Source organism: Terrapene carolina, unplaced genomic scaffold, assembly GCF_002925995.2.
Source record: "Terrapene carolina triunguis isolate 2854851 unplaced genomic scaffold, T_m_triunguis-2.0 Scaffold229, whole genome shotgun sequence".
Taxonomy (NCBI): Eukaryota; Metazoa; Chordata; order Testudines; family Emydidae; genus Terrapene; species Terrapene triunguis.
In genome coordinates this window covers 2,784,035-2,800,632 of record NW_020664580.1, presented here as the reverse complement: position 1 = coordinate 2,800,632, position 16,598 = coordinate 2,784,035, and the positions used below count along the sequence as shown (strand labels likewise).

Below are 16,598 nucleotides of genomic sequence, written 5' to 3'. Positions count from 1 at the left end.
GTGTGATGTAATCTGTTCATTTTAACAATTCAGTGATTGAAAATAGTATGGCTTAAATAAAACCAATTGTTTACGGACTCTTTTACCAATATTACATGAAGTTGTAAGGAATCCATGTTTACTTTGTCTGAATTCCATGAGTACTTTCTATTAGTAGTAATATAATTTAGGGCTGTCAAACAATTAAAAAAAATAATTCCAATTAATCATGAGATTAAAAAAATTGTAGCGACTAATCGCCATTTTAATCGCACTGTTAAACAATAATAGAATATCAATTTAAATTTATTATAAATATTTTTTATATTTTTCTACATTTTCAAATATATTGATTTCAATTACAACACAGAATCCAAAGTGCATAGTGCTCACTTTATATTATTTTTTATTACAAATATTTGCACTGTAAAAAAGATTTTTAAAAAATAGTATTTTTCAATTCACCTCTTACAAGTACTATAGTGCAATCTCTTTGTTGTGAAAGTGCAACTTATAAATGTAGATTGTTCTGTTTTTGACTGCAGTTATGTTTAAAAAAAAAAAAAAAAAAATGTAAAACTTTAGAGCCTACAAATCGAAGCCTGAAGGGGCATACGAATGCTTAGTGTAACGTAAATACCTTTCAGTGCTGGCTACAACAGTGCCATGCGAATGCTTGTTCTCACTTTCAGGTGACATTGTAAACAAGAAGCGGGCAGCATTATCTCCTGCAAATGTAACCAAACTTGTGTGTTTGAGTGATTGGCTGAACAAGAATACTGAGTGGACTTGTATGAGGTGAATTGAATTCAGCAAAGCACTCAGTTCTTCAGTCCACTCATTGGGTGAACCTGGGACAAACTGTGCTTCTACTCCAAGCTCTATTTATACACCCTTAACTGACTTGTCTTTGCCCTAAGGAAAGTTTCAAGAATGTGCTTCTTATGAACTCACTTGGCAGCTGGCACAAGCATAATATTCTTTGGCCACGTACCTGTTAAATCTCATATTAATATTTTGCATCAGAGGATTTCAACACAGTTCACAAGCATTAATTAATTAACCCTCACAACACTCTTGTGCAGTATGGAAATATTAAGACAGTGTGGCTAAGTGACTTGCCCACATTTGAAAGAAAGTACTGTATGTGGCAGATTTAAGAAGAGAACCCAAATCTGACACACAGGCCTGTGCTCTAGCCATGAGACTGTCATTCCCCTTCTATCTAACTAGCTGGACTTGGTATTTTTTAATCTGTTAGTACTTTCTCCTCTGATTTTCTTTCTGCTCTTTCTACATCTCCACTTGTTCTTAGCAAATTGATCTTTTTGAGCATGGGTTATTTTTATGCAATTGTGCCAATGTGTGTGGCTCAAATGTACAGTCATAGAAGCTCCATTCTCAAGTTCACCTGAGTTCAGCACACCTCAGTGGTGGTTACACTGTTTTTCACCACTTGCAGTCCTGGAGCATGCTGAGGACTGGCACAGGAACACTGCTACACCAGGGGAATTCTCAGCTGCCACTTTAGGGCAGCTTTAAAGTCATTTTTGTGATGCTGTCATGGCAAAGTGACCTATGCAAGACTGAGGATCAAGTCCCAGATGCTCAGCTGAAACATTTGACTGGCTCACTCAAGCCTTTTCCCTTTGAATCCTTTCAGGCCATTTTAGGATGAGATTTATAGGAAGCAGTGGGTGGGAGGGGAAGAGTTTTCAGGCATTTAACACAGGACATGAAAGTTTACACAGACTTTTGCAAGTAGATATCACAGATCAGATTGTTGTACTGAACACTGAAGCCAGTCTTTTCAGTGATGTACTCATCAGCTCAGAACTCAAGAAGAGACCTTAAAGGAACACCTGGGCCCTGTTATGTAGGAGGTCCATTTTGACTATCTAAACTGTTCCTTCTGGTGGTGTCAAGGGACTGCTGGACTACTGAAGATGCCATATTTCAGATGGAGTAAAATGGAGGTCCTGGCCACTTGTCATTAGATACTATGGTACTTTCTGAAAGTTGGGTTGATGGTCCTGCTTCCCTGAACAAAATGTAACACAAGTACAGTAAGTGCTTCTGTCAGGTGCAATATAATTTGAAAAGAGGTCTTTCATTGTATCTCTGTGGCAATCCAGGGATGCACATTCTAGGCATCTTTTGGCTGGCTTTTCCTTTCAGTTGATTCTGGGAGCCATGTTAGAAGATATATTTTATATCTAAACTGAACTCGTACATAACACAGGCCATGGAATTTCATGAAGTGATTCCTGCATCCAGCCCCATACTTGTGGTTGAACTAGAGCATGTCTTTTAGAAAGACCCATGTTTTTGACTGAGGTCTGTTAATTTGGCTTCACTACATTGCTCGGAGGTGTGAAAAATCCACACCCCTGAACAGCATAGTCAAGATGACCTAGCCCCCAGCGTAGACAGTGCTAGGTCGACGGAAGAATTCTTCTGTCAGCCTAGTTACTACCTTTCAGGAAGATATATCTACTCCAATAGGAGAACCCCTCCCATCAGCATACACTGAAGTACTGCAGCCATGCTGCTGTGTCGCTGTAGCATTTCAAATGTAGATAAGCCCTGCAACTCTTAATGACAGAGAATTTACCACATCCCTGAGCTGTTCCAATTGTTTATTCCCCTCGCTATTTAAGGGCTTGTCTACACTTGATAATTAATTTATATTAAGGTAGGATGTGAATTTAGAGCACAATAGCTTTGAAAATAGAATAAGCTAACCCAGAACAAGGCACTCTTTTTCAAGAATAAGTGTCCCCACATGGAGTTATTCCAGAATAACTCAGTGTAGATAAAGGGACACTATTAAGGGCCCAAAAGCAAGCTATTCCGCTGGTTAGGAAAGATAGAAAATGTGGCAAAAGACCACCTTGGCTTAACCACGAGATCTTGCATGATCTAAAAAATAAAAAGGAGTCATATAAAAAATGGAAACTAGGACAGATTACAAAGGATGAATATAGGCAAACAACACAGGAATGCAGGGGCAAGATTAGAAAGGCAAAGGCACAAAATGAGCTCAAACTAGCTAAGGGAATAAAGGGGAACAAGAAGACTTTTTATCAATACATTAGAAGCAAGAGGAAGACCAAAGACAGGGTAGGCCCACTGCTTAGTGAAGAGGGAGAAACAGTAACAGGAAACTTGGAAATGGCAGAGATGCTTAATGACTTCTTTGTTTCGGTCTTCACCAAGAAGTCTGAAGGAATGCCTAACCTAGTGAATGCTAATGGGAAGGGGGTAGGTTTAGCAGATAAAATAAAAAAAGAACAAGTTAAAAATCACTTAGAAAAGTTAGATGCCTGCAAGTCACCAGGGCCTGATGAAATGCATCCTAGAATACTCAAGGAGCTAATAGAGGAGGTATCTGAGCCTCTAGCTATTATCTTTGGAAAATCATGGGAGACGGGAGAGATTCCAGAAGACTGGAAAAGGGCGAATATAGTGCCCATCTATAAAAAGGGAAATAAAAACAACCCAGGAAACTACAGACCAGTTAGTTTAACTTCTGTGCCAGGGAAGATAATGGAGCAAGTAATTAAGGAAATCATCTGCAAACACTTGGAAGGTGGTGAGGTGATAGGGAACAGCCAGCATGGATTTGTAAAGAACAAATCATGTCAAACCAATCTGATAGCTTTCTTCGATAGGATAACGAGTCTTGTGGATAAGGGAGAAGCTGTGGATGTGGTATACCTAGACTTTAGTAAGGCATTTGATACGGTCTCGCATGATATTCTTATCGACAAACTAGGCAATTTAGATGGGGCTACTATAAGGTGGGTGCATAACTGGCTGGATAACCGTACTCAGAGAGTTGTTATAAATGGTTCCCAATCCTGCTGGAAAGGCATAACGAGTGGGGTTCCGCAGGGGTCTGTTTTGGGACCGGCTCTGTTCAATATCTTCATTAACGACTTAGATATTGGCATAGAAAGTACGCTTATTAAGTTTGCGGATGATACCAAACTGGGAGGGATTGCAACTGCTTTGGAGGACAGGGTCATAATTCAAAATGATCTGGACAAATTGGAGAAATGGTCTGAGTTAAACAGGATGAAGTTTAACAAAGACAAATGCAAAGTGCTCCACTTAGGAAGAAAAAATCAGTTTCACACATACAAAATGGGAAGAGACTGTCTAGGAAAGAGTACGGCAGAAAGGGATCTAGGGGTTATAGTGGACCACAAGCTAAATATGAGTCAACAGTGTGATGCTGTTGCAAAAAAAGCAAACGTGATTCTGGGATGTATTAACAGGTGTGTTGTGAGCAAGACACGAGAAGTCATTCTTCCGCTCTACTCTGCTCTGGTTAGGCCTCAGCTGGAGTATTGTGTCCAGTTCTGGGCACCGCATTTCAAGAAAGATGTGGAGAAATTGGAAAGGGTCCAGAGAAGAGCAACAAGAATGATTAAAGATCTTGAGAACATTACCTATAAAGGAAGGCTGAAAGAATTGGGTTTGTTTAGTTTGGAAAAGAGAAGACTGAGAGGGGACATGATAGCAGTTTTCAGGTATCTAAAAGGGTGTCATAAGGAGGAGGGAGAAAACTTGTTCACCTTAGCCTCTGAGGATAGAACAAGAAGCAATGGGCTTAAACTGCAGCAAGGGAGGTCTAGGTTGGACATTAGGAAAAAGTTCCTAACTGTCAGGGTGGTTAAACACTGGAATAAATTGCCTAGGGAGGTTGTGGAATCTCCATCTCTGGAGATATTTAAGAGTAGGTTAGATAAATGTCTATCAGGGATGGTCTAGACAGTATTTGGTCCTGCCATGCGGGCAGGGGAGTGGACTCGATGACCTCTCGAGGTCCCTTCCAGTCCTAGAATCTATGAATCTATGAACCCTGGAATAATAATAATAAAAAAAAAGACGTCAAGTGATTGCACATGTCCATTCCACTTCAGGTGTGTGCTTGCTTAGTGCACTAGCATTGGAGATTTTTCACTCAGCAATTCCCATCAGGATAGCACATGTGCCCTCTGCTTACTTATGCTGCTGTGGGATGATATAAAGGGAAGAGCTGCCTCCAGTTCCATCTTACCACCTGTGACTGTTGTCAGAGCATTCTACCTTGCTACTCCAAGTGTTTTCCTCTTTCTCAGTATTTTTATTGTATGTAGTTGGTACTTGTCAATAGTTGATAGTATACAATCTTAGTGTAGGGTTTTTGGTTTTTTTTTCTACTAATAGGTTTCCTTTTTTACTACCATACATTTCCGTTCCTTTCAGTTTTTGGTACCATTGCCAGGGCTTGCCTTGGTCCCCGGGTTTCAAACTTTACAATGCATGTAAGAAGACAGTTCTGGTCAACAGCCTGCACTATTGGTGCCTGAAGTACCTAGAAAAAGGTCACATCAGAGAAAGATGCCAAAGCTACAGGGACTTAGCCCAAAAAAGACAGGGAAGTACCTTCTTATGGAGGCAGCCCTGTGCCCACCCTCAGAGGCTTCCCATTCAGGGCAGGCACTGCACACCTCTGCTTTAGTCAGGAGTGTTCCCCCTGTCCAGGCTGAGTCTGTGCCAATCTCCTTCTCTGGTACCGAAGAAGCAGTATCAGAGGACAGCATCCAGAGACCCATCATCCAGGAAATCAAGGTCCCTGGCACTGAACTCCAGCAATCAAGTTGGGAAGGAGAATGGAGCGCGCATAGTGCTGAGGCACTCTGTGGTACAGATACCACCTCAAGAGAGGTCGTCGACTTCAGCGCCGATAATGGTGCCATTGAGATCGACCTCTAAGTGGAGCACCATCCTGTTCAGCGTCGTCTTTGGCTCAGCAGTAGCAGCAACAGAATCTCCTGGTGCTGTCAACACTTAAGGCATATACCTGCTGGCATCACTGGCAGACCAAGAGATGTCTCTCCCGGTACTGATGGACACTCACATGGATTTGCTGGCTACTGGAGTTCTGTACCCAGTACCACTGCTACCTCCAGACAATCTGGTACCCACTCGTGCAGTGCCACTGAGAGGCAAGCCAGCTTATGATTTCCCTAATGCCATCCTCTCTGGACTCCTGTCACTACTCTCTGGCACCTACCTGGTTGGATGACTAAAGTTCATTGTCCAAGGGGGAAGTCGGATCTTGTGTGTCGCAGCCACATCACATAAGCCATTGCTCTCCTTCGAGAGGCTTTAACCTCTGGTATCTAGTGGAGCCTCCCTGTTGGTCGGCTAGTAGCCATGGTTGGGAAGAAGTTGAGCTTCAGTGCCATATCGATGGCGGTATTGGAACCCAGGCGGGTTTCCTCCTGCCTCCAAACTGTCTGTGCACCATCTGCCCTCTACGTCCTCCAGTAGATGTTATGATCCTGCATGGCTAAAGCTGCAAGAAGCTGCTCCCAGTACCAGGCCCGGTACCGAACGTGAGCAGTCTGCCTCAGTGAATTCCCCCTTTGGAGGAATTGGGGGAAGCTCCATCTCAGCCAGTCTTGGGTTCCTCCTCCTCATTGCCTGACGAGGTGGTTATGTCTGGTGTTTCCTCACTGGGGCCCACCAGAACCTTCTAAAGCGGGTGGCTTCCTCCCTAGATATCCAGGTGGAAGTGGTACGGGAGGCCACACACAGATTGGTTCATATCTTGAGATCTGTGGTGCTTTCTCAAGAAGCAATACCCACTTGAGGCTATTCTGGAGCCCCAAAAAATATTGTGGTAAACACCATCTTCATTGCCTCCTACAGCAAAAAGGTCTGAGTGGGGTATTATGTCCCCTTAGAGGGGGTTGAACATTTTTACACCTCGTTTGATGGTCTTCACTCAAGGGGAATGTTGCCTAGTGGTCAGGGCATAGGCCCTTTGACATGCAGCGAAAGCTGTGACACGTCGGGCCGTCACTCACAGGAGCCAGCGCCCTGCGCAGGCAGCTCCTCCAACATGGCTGTACCACCCACTGGAGCAGGCACCAGGCTTAGCAGCAGCTGTCCTTGATCACACTAGTCCAGGAGCATGCAAGCCTCTGAGCCTGAGCTCCTGACACCCAGGAGCACTTTAAAGGTGCCCTCCCTGGGCCACTTCCTACCACCCCACTATTGTCCAAAGTTCGCAGTCTGTAACAAGACAGTGTGAAGGGGGTCAGCTCACTGCCTGGCACCACTTCACGGTCGGACATGGCATGGCAGCTCTCTCCCTCTTGGGGCAGCAGCTGCATCCTCTCATGCCTGGGGCCTCCAGCCAAGCCGGTTCTAAGTCTCTCCCCTTCAGGGGCAGTCCCTAAACAAAACATGGGAATCAACACACACAAACTGGATTAGTAGATGAGAGGGGAAATGCCTCCCTCTCAGGGTCTATCAGAAGCAGGTCCTCCCTTCCCTCAGGGAGGGAACTTCAAGCAGTTGCTGTGAAAGAGATCCTGCCTTCCCTCAGCCCTTCCCTTAGGAGCTGCAAGGTAATGGTCCTTTTTCTTCCCTGGCCATAAGTAAGCTGTTCTGCTCCCTTTTAACTCCTCCTCCAGTCTGTGCATCTCTTGTAGGTATGGCGGGCAGGGCTGGCTGAGCCCAGAGCAGCCTTAAAGTGTGGGGTTTGTATACCTCATCACACCTTCCCATCCCCAGGGTCTTTGGTCTCAGCTGCTAACAAGAGCGAACACTATGGTCAGTGGGTATCTACCCCAAAATCAAAAGATGCAAAGACGCTCGATCTTTTGGCAGGAAAGCTTATTCAACAGCTGGACTACAACTCCAGATTTCTAATCAGCAAGCATTGCTGGGACATTATAATTTCTGCCACCAGGCAATGTTTTAATATTTGCAGAGAAGTTACCAGAGGAGGCCAGACAAGAGCTTCTGGCAGTAGTGGACAAAGGAAAGTTGGTAACCAGGACCTTGCTTCAGGCTGCATTGGATGGTGTTGACTCTGCTGCCAGAGCCATGATATTGGCATTACAATGCACAGATGTTCGTGGCTCCAGTCATCGAGTCCTCCTCAGGAAGTCCAACAGACCATTCAGGATCTCCCTTTTGAGGGACAGAGGTTTTTTTCATAGCAGGCCGATGACAAGCTTCGTAACCTTAAAGACTCCAGGACTATATTCAAGTCTTTGGGTATTTACACTCCCCTCCCAAAGAAGAAGCAGTTCTATCCACAGCGTATCACCATTTTTATTCTGGTATGTCTCGGCACCAGGACCAATCTAGAAGGAAAGGGAAAAGTTACAGGAGGAAACCACCTCTTCCTTTCTTTTCAGCCACGGTGAGATCATCGTCCAGACAGCCTTGAAACACCAAGCAGTCAGTTCAACCTTCTTGTTGAGAGTAACTTACCAGTTTGTAGTATCAGTTTCTCTTGCCCCTGTTTTTTCCAACACAGTATCCCACTTCCTAAGTGCTTGAAGCCATATCACTATGGCCAGTGGGTCTCAAGCATGAAGGAGCTGGGATACACTCTTGAGTTTATTTCTATCCCCGCCCCTTTCCCTGTCCCTTTTCTGGGACCACTTTAATGAGGAAGTTCTTCGGGAGGTGCAATCTCTCCTCCTGTTGGGAGCCATAGAGGAATTTCCTCCTTTTTACAGAGGAAAGAGATTTTATTCTCACTACTACCTAATTCCAAAAGCAAAAGGACGTCTCAGACCCATTCTGGACTTGCTAGAGCTGAACAAGCACATAAAGAAAATTGTTTCACATGGTCACTCTGATTATCCCCTCTATGGATCCTGCTGACTGGTATCCTGCACTCAATTTAAAGGATGAGTGTTTTCATGTGGCAATACATGAAAGGCACAGGAAATTCCTCAGATTTATGATCAACTAATCCCACTGTCAGTTTGCAGTTCTGCCATTTGGGCCATCTGCGACCTCCTGTTTTTACAAAGTGCATGGCAAGTAGCTGTGTTCCTGAGAAAATCAGGTGTTTCAGTGGCTGGATGACTGGTTGGTGAGAGTCCTTTCCAAGAGCCAAATGATATCCAGCATGGCCAAGATCCAATCCACCGGGTTTGCTGATCAGTGAAGAAAAGTCAATCCTCTCACGTGTTCAGAGAATAGAGCCTATAGCAGCTGTCTTGGATTCCACAGAAGCCAGGGCGTTCCTCTAGACATTTCATTACACCTGAAGGTCCATCCCACCACGACAGCACAGAATTGCCACAGGCTTTTGGGCCTCATAGCTTCATGTATGTATGTGGTTTGGCATGCCAGGCTGTGTTTCACTAAGTTGCAGAGCTGGCTGAGCGTGGTGTATTCCCCAGTTCATCATTCACTGGACACGTTGGTTTAAGTGCCTACAGCAGGGCCGCCCAGAGGATTCAGGGGGCCTGGGGCAAAGTGGGGGAGCTGCGGCGCTTGTACTCACCTGGCGGCGGTCCGGGTCTTCGGCGGCGGGGGGCCCTTCAGTCGCTCCACATCTTCGGCAGCACTGAAGGGCCCCCCCCACCGCCGAAATGCCGCCGAAGACCCGGACTGCCACTGAGCCAGGGTTCGCGGGGCCCGGGGCCTGAGGCAAATTGCCCCACTTGCCCCGCCCCTCCCCCCCGGGCGGCCCTGGCCCACAGAAGTCTTAGCCTCTTTTGACTGTTGGATGGACCCAACCAACATACTTACGGGAGTATCCCTTTGTTTTCCCACATCCTACTTTGTCTCTGGTTACAGATGCTTCCACCCTAGGTTGGGGAGTTCACCTGTGGACTCTACAGGCTTCAGGTCTCTGGTCTGGCCAAGATTTGGCTCTCCGTATAAATGTAAGGGTTGAGAGCCATTCATCTAGCTTGTCATGCTTTCCTCTCCCAAGGAATTTGCTAGTTCTTCCGGTCAACACCACTGTGATGTTCTATGTGAACAGCCAGGGAGGGGCAAGATTGACACTTCTATGCCAAATGGCAGTAGTGTTTTGCATCATCAGCTCAGTCCACCTCAGAGCCTCCCACCTGCCATCTGTCCAGAACAGTCTGGCAAACTGAATGAGGAGATCTTTCACCAGTCACTGCGAGTGATCTCTGTCCAGATATAGTCAGATACATTTTTCAAGCTTGGGGTGATTCCCCCCCCACATAGACCTGTTTGCATCCCAGCGCAACAGGAAGTGTCACCAATTTTGTTCATGAGCATGTCATCATCCAGAGACGCTAATGGACACCTTCCCGATGCCCTGGAAAGGCAATCTCATGTATGTCTACCCTCTGGTTCCACTCCTATGCAGTGTTAAAAATCAAACAGGGCCATGCTCACACGATCCTCCAAAGCACTGGCATGGCGTCGCCAGCATTGGTTTTCCACTCTGGTTAGCTTCTCAACCAGGGTTCCATTACCACCAGAAGCAGACCTGATCTCACAGGACCATGGGCACCTCCTTCATCTTTCAGTTGGATGCTCTATAGCTAACACCACACAAGAATATCTGTTCAAGCAACATACAAAACATCCTCCTAAATAGCAGAAAACCTTCTACTAGATACACTTACCTGTTGAAGTGGAAAAGATTCTCCTGCTGGTCTCAGCAAAAAAGTGATGGTCTGGGCTGGGCTCCAATACAACATGTGCTGCACTGTGTGTTCTACCTGAAGCAGCAAGGTCTTGGCATTAGTTCCATCAGGAACTAGCAGCTATCTCAGTTTTCCATCCTCTGATTGCTAATTGCTTCCTTTTCTCCAGTCCACAGTCAGTTTTTGAAGGGTCTGAACCATCTATACCCCCAAATAGAGGATCCAATTCCCCCTTCAACTTAGGCCTGGTATTAGCAAAGCTAAGGCGACAGCCCTTTGAGCCGCTGGCTACCTGTTGCTGCATTTTTCAATGACGGTTTTGCCTTTTTGGTGGCAATTACCTCAGCAAGGAGAGTAGGAGAATTGAGAATCTGGGTATCTGACCCACCATATACAAACATCTACAAGGACAGGGTATACTTACACCCTCAAAATTTCAAAGTGGTTTCTCACTTCCACATCAGTCAGGCACTTTACTTACAAACTTTCTTTCTTTCCAAAGTCTCATGCTTATAAGAATGAGGAGAGTGGCTCCACACATTTGGATGTTAGGAGAGCATTAGTGTTTTACTTGGGCAGGACTAAACTGTTTAGGTTATCCTCACAACTGTTCATGATGGTTGTGGACAGGATGATGAGCCTTCCGGTCTCATGTCAACAAATCTCGTTGTGCATTTCCTTCTGTATATGTTTGTGCTACTAGCACATTCAACGAGATCACACGCAGCCTTTCTCGCTCAAGTGCCTATTCTGGATATTTGTAGAGCTGCAGCTTGGTCATTGGTACATACCTTTGCATCTCATTAGGCCATCTCTCAACAGTCTAGCGATGATGCCAGATTTGGATGCATAGTCCTTCCATCATTATTCAGGTAGACTTCGATCCCACCTCAGGATTGAACTGCTTTGTGAGTCACCTGAACTGGAACTGACGTGTGCAACACATCTCAAAGAGCAATAGTTACAGAACAGATTAGTAAGCATTTTTTTCCAGTTTGAAATTTGCTGACTTCAAATTCCAGCCACTGGATCTTGTTATGCCTTTAGCTGCTAGACCAATGAGCCATCTAGTATGAGACATCTTCTGACACTAGAATTTATAGCCACCTAATTTAGACACACATCTGGCCTTTTATTGTCGTCATCTCTGAGCACCTTCCTTGCACACAATAATATCTGTCTGCAGTTAATAAAGCAAAACTCTTTTTAAAAAGAAGAAAAAAGATATGCCTCCTCACTAAAAGATGCTGGTGTCATTTTCTGCCTCTTACATTTTTATTCATTGTGGAAATCTGAAGTCTTTTAATGCCATTTCCATTCTGGTGAATTTATTTTGAGATTAAGTATGAAGTTTATTCTTGATAGCTCACCACTACTTTTATCCTCAAATCACATTATTTTTCCACTTTATTGAAGGCAGTGGACCTTAAAGTTCCACATGCAGAAATGTAAGGACTTCTGATAAATAATCTGTGTCTTTTATCACTGTGACTTATGAGAGAAGGCATCTAAAACATCTTTTTACTACTGCAAAAATGCTCCAGTACATAGTCTGATGTCTGAAATTCCAGCTTTCAGTGGGATTACAAGCATTTCTAGGTTTCAAGTTATTTGGCTCTCCAAGAGAAAAATTGTTTAATAGCTGCACATTTGCTCTGAATGTGCTGTGATTTTTTTTTTTTTTTTACTACTGAGGCAGGGCTCTTGAGAGGAAATTTTGATTGATGAATTGTTCATTATAGTCTGTACTTCCGGTTTGGATTAATGACTATTACAGCATTAAAGCAAGTTTAGTAATCAGTAAATGAGACCTATTGCTCTTTCACTCCCCAATTCTATGTCCTGTAGTTGCTTGCCATTAGTATTTTGATTATAATGGAAGAATCTGTATTCAAAAAGTCAAATGTGTAAGTATCTAGATGAAAGGGTTGGTGCTAAAACTGTTATCGAGCTATACAAGACGATGTACAGAATGCAGATTCAAGGCACAATCCTGTATTTTATCATAAAATACAAATCCAGCCTGTGTATATTTGTGTATAAACCAACCATTTGTAGCTGGTTTTAAGGTATTTGCTTATACACAAGTCAGTCCACCTGGGACACCCGACTCCCCAGGCAGGAGAAGAAAATTGTAGCAAGTTCCACCTGGCTTGCTGTGTAGCTCTGCACAGTATATGGATAAACTGCCTGAGGGTTTGGCATGCTAGACGGGGCTTACTTCTGCAGCTCCTCAGCCGCCTCTGCAACTTACCAGGTCCTGCCTGCTCTACTCTTGTATGAACCTCTCTGCTATCCAGAGATTAATCACTAGTTACAAACAGGTAGATATCAATGCGTGGACATACATATCTACAAATACTTCCGTGCAGAAAATACGTTTTGCATAAATTATTACAGTGCAAAGTTGTTATTGGGAAATCGAGTCTCAAAAGTTACTTTCTCCTGAAAATTGAACTAGGTCATGCTGTCCCTCCTATATGTTCCCCCACAAAATAAGTTCATTTAGAAAAAAGATTATTTGAGTGTGTTTCCAGTCTATGCAATCACTGAAAACCAAGGAAACCACCAGTAAAAGCAACATGAATACTCCTGAGGGAATTCTGCACACAGCCAGCCCTGCTGCCTAGAATAGCTGCCTACTTTCACTGCCTCCCTCTCGTCTTCCTTCCCCATGCCATCAAAACACATGTATAAGTATGTACATGTGTCCAATTGGTATACATTACATAACCCTTCAAACAGCACCATGCTATTGTGTGTGTGTGTGTGTGTGTGTGTGTATGTGACAAACTCTGCTTACCAGGAGGCGTACATTTGTCTTTCTCCATGTACAGGTGGCCTTTGAATTGTCTGTATAGTTTGTGTTGTATACATTTTTAATAAAAACCTTTTGCAGTTGTTTGAAATTTGTCAGTGACAGTCTGACTTATTGGCAGACAGAAGAGTCTCCAGTGGATTTGGCACAACCGTAGTTAACCAACTTTTTAGGATAAGGGTCACTTTTGCCGTTATTTGTCATAACTGAAAACTTACACAGCAGCAAGTAGCCAACACATAGACTCTTCTCCATAAGCAACTACACATTTTTTGTGGCTAAACAGATGGTTTAGGTGTAGATTCTGGTGGAGAAGGTTTTATCAATCAGAGAAGTGCAGCTTGAGATAAAATTTTGTCCATCATCTCTGCATTTCTGTGACACTGCTCTGAGGATCCCCCTCACTCAGCCCACTTAAATATTAAAAAAAAATTCCTAGGAAATTAATATTCAGACAGCTTTGTTCAGAACTTTGCTTTTGTTACTGCATGTGTGGGACTCAGCTAAGAAATCAAAAATTAAGCCACCTACCGGTACGTACCTTCTGCTCCTACTCAGAATGACACACATCACTATTACTACAACTACTGCACATGTACACATCCTTAACTCTGTCCCCCTCCGGATGCCAGCCTTCTGACACCTCCTTTACCAAATTCCCCCTTCCCAACACACCAATGTCCAGATCTAAATGTTCTTATCTTAATCATGTGCTTCACAGACCTTACTATGGAGCAAGGTATCTTCCTCCCCATTTTACAGACAAAGTAACTGAGGATCTGAGCGTGCACAGTATTTGGCACCTCTGGGAATGGAACATGGGTCACTAATGTGATGGAGTCAAGTTTCATTCACTTAGCCACACCACCTCCCAGACGAGGACAAATCTATGTGTAAAATGGGACTGTTGCAACATAACCACCTCTGCAGAGTACTGAGAAACAAATTAATTACATGATCACATGCTGTTTGCTTTATAGGATGGTCTTGTGGTTAAGGTACTTGTCTCCTACTTCCCCATAGGAAAATAACCATACTATTCAGTAATGCACATATATGTTGAAGTTTGAGGTCAGAGTTAAGGTTTTGCATTTAGTGTGCTGGTGAGAAATGTGGTGAGAGTATTGTTACTGTACACACTGGAGATGATTGGGTCTTAGGAGGATCAGAATCTGTCTAGGCTCATGTGTGGTGGTGAAGATGTGTTAAAGGAGGAAATGTTAACTGGGTATTTCCTTGATGTTAAGGGTCTGTGTGGATGGGCCTTCCCCTTTAAGCAACCTTAAGTGTTTTTTTAAACCAGCTTATTTCTCTGAGTATATAAAAGAAATTCATTCCATCCAGTTCAAGAAACTTAGTGTTATGTTTGTTTTTAGTCTCATTTCTCATAAGCAATAATCTTAGAGTATCTTTACTTAATGAAAACATACTTTTGTGTTCTTTTTCAGCCAATTCAAGATTTAGCAAGCAGCCCACCAGAGAGTTCGTTCCAGAAACTAGCACCCAGTGAACATAGGTACACCTTATTGAGAGAAAAAGATGAACTTTAAAAACTTGAAATAATCTTGCAAGCCTTTCAGACAGCAGCATTGACTTCTGTGTGGTGGAAATAGTAACCCTATATTTTCATAATTCTGTGTATTTTTATTTGGGATAAACTGAAAAAATAAGTTTTTTTTTTTTTTTTTCTCCCCGGGCTTGTAAATACATTTGTTTGGTGGGTCATTCTGTACAGCATCTTTCAAACATTATGTTCCTAATGCTAGAGTAAAATATCAGAGACCCATCTAGACTTTTGATCTAACTCTATTCTGTAAAACTTCTATAATCCAAATGAAGGTATCATTGCCAGAGACATGCTGTTAACTTGCACTATCCCATTAAATAGGACTTTTGGGTTGTTTTCTGTGTAATCGGGTAGTATGTGCTTTTATTTTCTTCCTCTCCATGTGAATAGTTATGCTGGTACTCATTTTTTTTTGTCACATTCTTCTCATCAAAAGGGCATATTCTGGATATTTGGGGGGAAATAAATTAAAGTTTTACAGAATCTTGTGTGGTATTTTACTGTACAGATGAAACTTGCATGAGTAAACAAGCATGATTGTTAAAAGTATCAAGATGATTAATGATATGTCTATATTGTACTTCTCTCATGATCCTGAGCCCTTAATGCTGTTGCACATAAAAAGCTAAGTTAAAGGAACATCTTGGGGTTGCAAAATCAAGCACTCAAAAGTTAAGGAAGGCCAGAATTAAGGTTGCCCATGCAGTATGATAGTCTTGAATTACATGATCGCATACTATTTTTTTTCTACTGAACCCTGCCTCATTCATTGCACAGGATGGATGGTGTTCAATTAATGAGCCTCTAATCAGTATTCTGTTTAATCCCCATTGTCCAATCTGGCACGAGACCATACTTACTGCCTACTCTACAATCCCTTCTCTGAAGCCAGAATTATTTTTTTTCTCAGGGGCTTTTCTATGGTACTCATCACTATAGTATCCGAAAGCTTCCCAAAGCTTATTTTCACAATATCCATGTAGGATGAAGAGATGATATCCCTATTTTATAGATGGAGAACTGAGACCCAGGGGTTAAGGTCAAGGGTCTTATAATGTGGGCTGCCCAATTTGACACACAGCACCTGATTTTTGAGAGACTTGGCATTATGTAGCACTTCACTCCCATTGGCTGCAGCTGTTGAAGGTGCAGCACTTCTGCAAATCAGACTCCAGCATCTCAAGTCAGGCACCCAGAAAATAAAAAACACACAGTTAATGAACTTTTCACAAGTGGTCACTAAGTGACTTGCCTAGCATCACATAGGAACTCTGTGGTACGCTCCAGGAGAGAATAGCCAATACTCTGGGGGTTAGGGCATTCATCTGGGAGGTGGAAGACTAGGGTTCAAATCCCTGTTTTGGAGCAAGATGTGACTCCCAGGTGGGTGCCCTAAACATAGGTCCATTGGCTATGATCAGTGTCTCCCTGGTTTTTCACAAGAAAGGGCTGCCCTTGCTTAGGTGCCTAACTCCAGGAGAGGGTTTGTGGCTGTGAATCCTTAAGAGATAGGTGCATAAGTCCCTTTCTGGATCTGGGCCCTAAGTCCTTGCCGTATTCCTATAAATTTCCTATTGGCTTAGGTGGTTCCCTCCTCAGCGGAACTTCTGTGACCACCTTTCTGGGTTCCTAACTTGCCCCATACAGTGTGTAGGGGGCTGGGGGCCCTAACTTGGGGCTGTGCTTTTCCCTGGGCAGCAGGGCACCTAGGAATTAAGTAGTGTAATGCCTAAGGTCCCCTCTTTGAATGTAGCCCTTACTTCCTAATGCCAGGCAGTTACTAGTTGACTTA

At 43.5% G+C, this 16,598-nt stretch overlaps 1 protein-coding gene across 1 annotated transcript in view; it reads left to right on the top strand.

The window, feature by feature from the left end:
* The window catches only part of ERP44 (endoplasmic reticulum protein 44), a 126,449-nt gene extending 111,160 nt beyond the window's left edge, over positions 1-15,289 (top strand). Inside the window, exon 12 of the mRNA XM_024193604.3 lies at positions 14,688-15,289. Within this exon, the coding sequence (XP_024049372.1) occupies positions 14,688-14,789 (102 nt within the window). The 3' untranslated portion in view covers positions 14,790-15,289. The remainder of the gene's footprint in view (positions 1-14,687) is intronic.
* The last annotated feature ends 1,309 nt before the right edge of the window (positions 15,290-16,598 follow it).